General features: G+C 30.8%; 1 protein-coding gene across 1 annotated transcript in view; it reads right to left on the bottom strand.

Moving 5' to 3' along the window:
* The window catches only part of LOC106476094 (Bardet-Biedl syndrome 7 protein homolog), a 13,741-nt gene that overhangs the window by 3,568 nt on the left and 7,520 nt on the right, over positions 1-2,653 (bottom strand). Inside the window, exons 7-8 of the mRNA XM_013936766.2 lie at positions 1,163-1,272; positions 552-655 (exon numbers count right to left, since the gene is read on the bottom strand). Coding sequence (XP_013792220.2) covers positions 552-655; positions 1,163-1,272 — 214 coding nt within the window. The remainder of the gene's footprint in view (positions 1-551; positions 656-1,162; positions 1,273-2,653) is intronic.

The raw sequence follows: 2,653 nt of genomic DNA, 5'->3' as shown, positions 1-2,653 counted from the left end.
ATAATATGGTCTAACTAACACTGGAGAGGTAAGTAACATACATAAACAAATATAACAGATATAGTACAGTCTACGAAACATTGCAGACATCAGTTACACATAATATGGTCTAACTAACACTGCAGAGGTAAGTAACATACATAAACAAATATAACAGATATAGTACAGTCTAGAAACATTGCAGACATCAGTTACACATAATATGATCTAACTAACACTGCAGAGGTAAGTAACATACATAAACAAATATAACAGATATAGTACAGTCTACGAAACATTGCAGACATCAGTTACACATAATATGGTCTAACTAACACTGCAGAGGTAAGTAACACACAAACAAATATAACAGATATACCACAGTCTACGAAACATTGCAGACATCAGTTACACATAATATGGTCTAACTAACACTGCAGAGGTAAGTAACACACATAAACAAATGTAACAGATATAGTACAGTCTACGAAACATTGCAGACATCAGTTACACATAATGCAGTGTGGATGCTCCAATTATAAACTAGATTGTATATTACTTTCTCCACAAACCTTCAAGGCTTCAATCAGCTGTACTTTCTTGGCTAGTAGTAATTGTTCTTCCAGCTTGGGATGAATCAGATTTAAAGTATGTGGAATACTACTGTCATCTATATCTGAAACAGAAATAATAGTTTCATTCCACCAATTATAAATAGATGAGGAATGTGCAAGTGTGATTACAAAATACAATAACAATGTTATGTAAACATTAGAGTAAGAACAAACACTGTTGTCAAACTTTTACACTGTTGGAGCTGTCAAACTTTTACGCTGTTGGATCTGTCAAACTTTTACGCTGTTGGAGCTGTCAAACTTTTACGCTGTTGGATCTGTCAAACTTTTACGCTGTTGGAGCTGTCAAACTTTTACGCTGTTGGAGCTGTCAAACTTTTACGCTGTTGGAGCTGTCAAACTTTTACACTGTTGGAGCTGTCAAACTTTCATTATTGGAGTTGTCAAGATTTTACACATCAGTCTCACGATGTAATTGTTTTTAAAGTTTTAACTAACATATCAACGTGTAAAGCTAACAAAAAAATTAGTTTAAATGTGTGGTTGCACAATGTTTCATATGTTACATTTTATCTTCTTCACCACACATATTGTGAACTTTAACTTACCACATGAAATCTCAAGACGAATTTTTCTTTTAGTTGCTTCTTTGGTGAGGAAATCTTTCAAAATTGAGATGGTAGATATATTGTCTGACTTGAAAACTGCTTCTCCCTTCCTGTACCATGTAACACATTTATCACAACTTACATTTTTAACAAAGTTATTGTTAAACATAACAATACTAGACAATAATAATTAACAAGTTAAAACTGATCATGAGTGAGATGCAAACTTACAAAACAATACTAGACTCTATCCCTTTCACAATGGGAGCCCCTTTAAATACTTTTCTGTGCAAGTCACTGCATCACATTCAAAATGTAATTAAACACCTTTAATATCTATGTATGTGAATGAAATTATTATAATGTGTGTTATGTTTCAAAGTTTTATTTTATCCAAGTTTTAAGTCCTATATTTCAAAATAAATATTTAAAAACCTACTTAAAACTTCAGATGTATTGTCATGTGACCAACAAGCTATGAACATTCTCTAATTTGACACTCTGTATCTTCAATAATACTCTGAATGAATACAGTTAAAACAAATAATACATTTTATCAACCCCTGACAGCTGCCACACCTACCTTCAACAGATTTGTTTGAGCTTTATAGCCTACATGTAGATGTTACATACACATGTATAGTCATTACAAATAGCTCATTTTACAGAAATTTATAACTGATACAGAGTGGGATGAAAACTTACAAAACAATACTAAACTCTAGAGGAAGTTAAAACTTACAAACTAATACTAAACTCCAGAGGAAATTAAAACTGATACAGAAAGGGATAAAAACTTACAAAACAATATTAGACTTTAGAGGAAGTTAAAACTGATACAGAGAGGGATAAAAACTTACAAAACAATATTAGACTTCAAAGGAAGTTAAAACTGATCCAAGAAGGGAGAAAAACTTACAAAACAATATTAGACTTTCAAGGAAGTTAAAACTCGTACAGAGAGGGATAAAAACTTACAAAACAATATTAGCCTTTAGAGGAAGTTAAAACTGATACAGAGAGGGATAAAAACTTACAAAACAATATTCGACTTTAGAGGAAGTTAAAACTGATCCAGAGAGGGATACAAACTAATCTCTAATAAAGGAAGTAGGATAACATCTATATTAACTCAAATCTTGATCCAACTCAGCCCATAAGATATCTTTATTACACAGAAAATAAATATCATAAAACTTTTACAATATTTCTAGTTTCTTCCAATTTACAAAAACAATTTTATATACCAAATAAAATGGACAAAAATACACATACAATCCAACCACTAAAAACTGACACATACAATCAAACCACCAAAAATTGCCATAACAAAAAGACCAAAGCAATCTAAAAATGTGAAAGGGGAAAATCAAATAATCATTGCTTTCACTAATAAGTTATAATAATCATTGCTTTCATTAATAAGTTATAATAATCATTGCTTTCATTAATAAGTTATAATAATCATTGCTTTCATTAATAAGTTATAAT

This window comes from Limulus polyphemus, unplaced genomic scaffold (assembly GCF_000517525.1).
Source record: "Limulus polyphemus unplaced genomic scaffold, Limulus_polyphemus-2.1.2 Scaffold9792, whole genome shotgun sequence".
NCBI classification, from domain to species: domain Eukaryota; kingdom Metazoa; phylum Arthropoda; class Merostomata; order Xiphosura; family Limulidae; genus Limulus; species Limulus polyphemus.
This window is presented reverse-complemented; position numbering and strand designations above follow the sequence as displayed.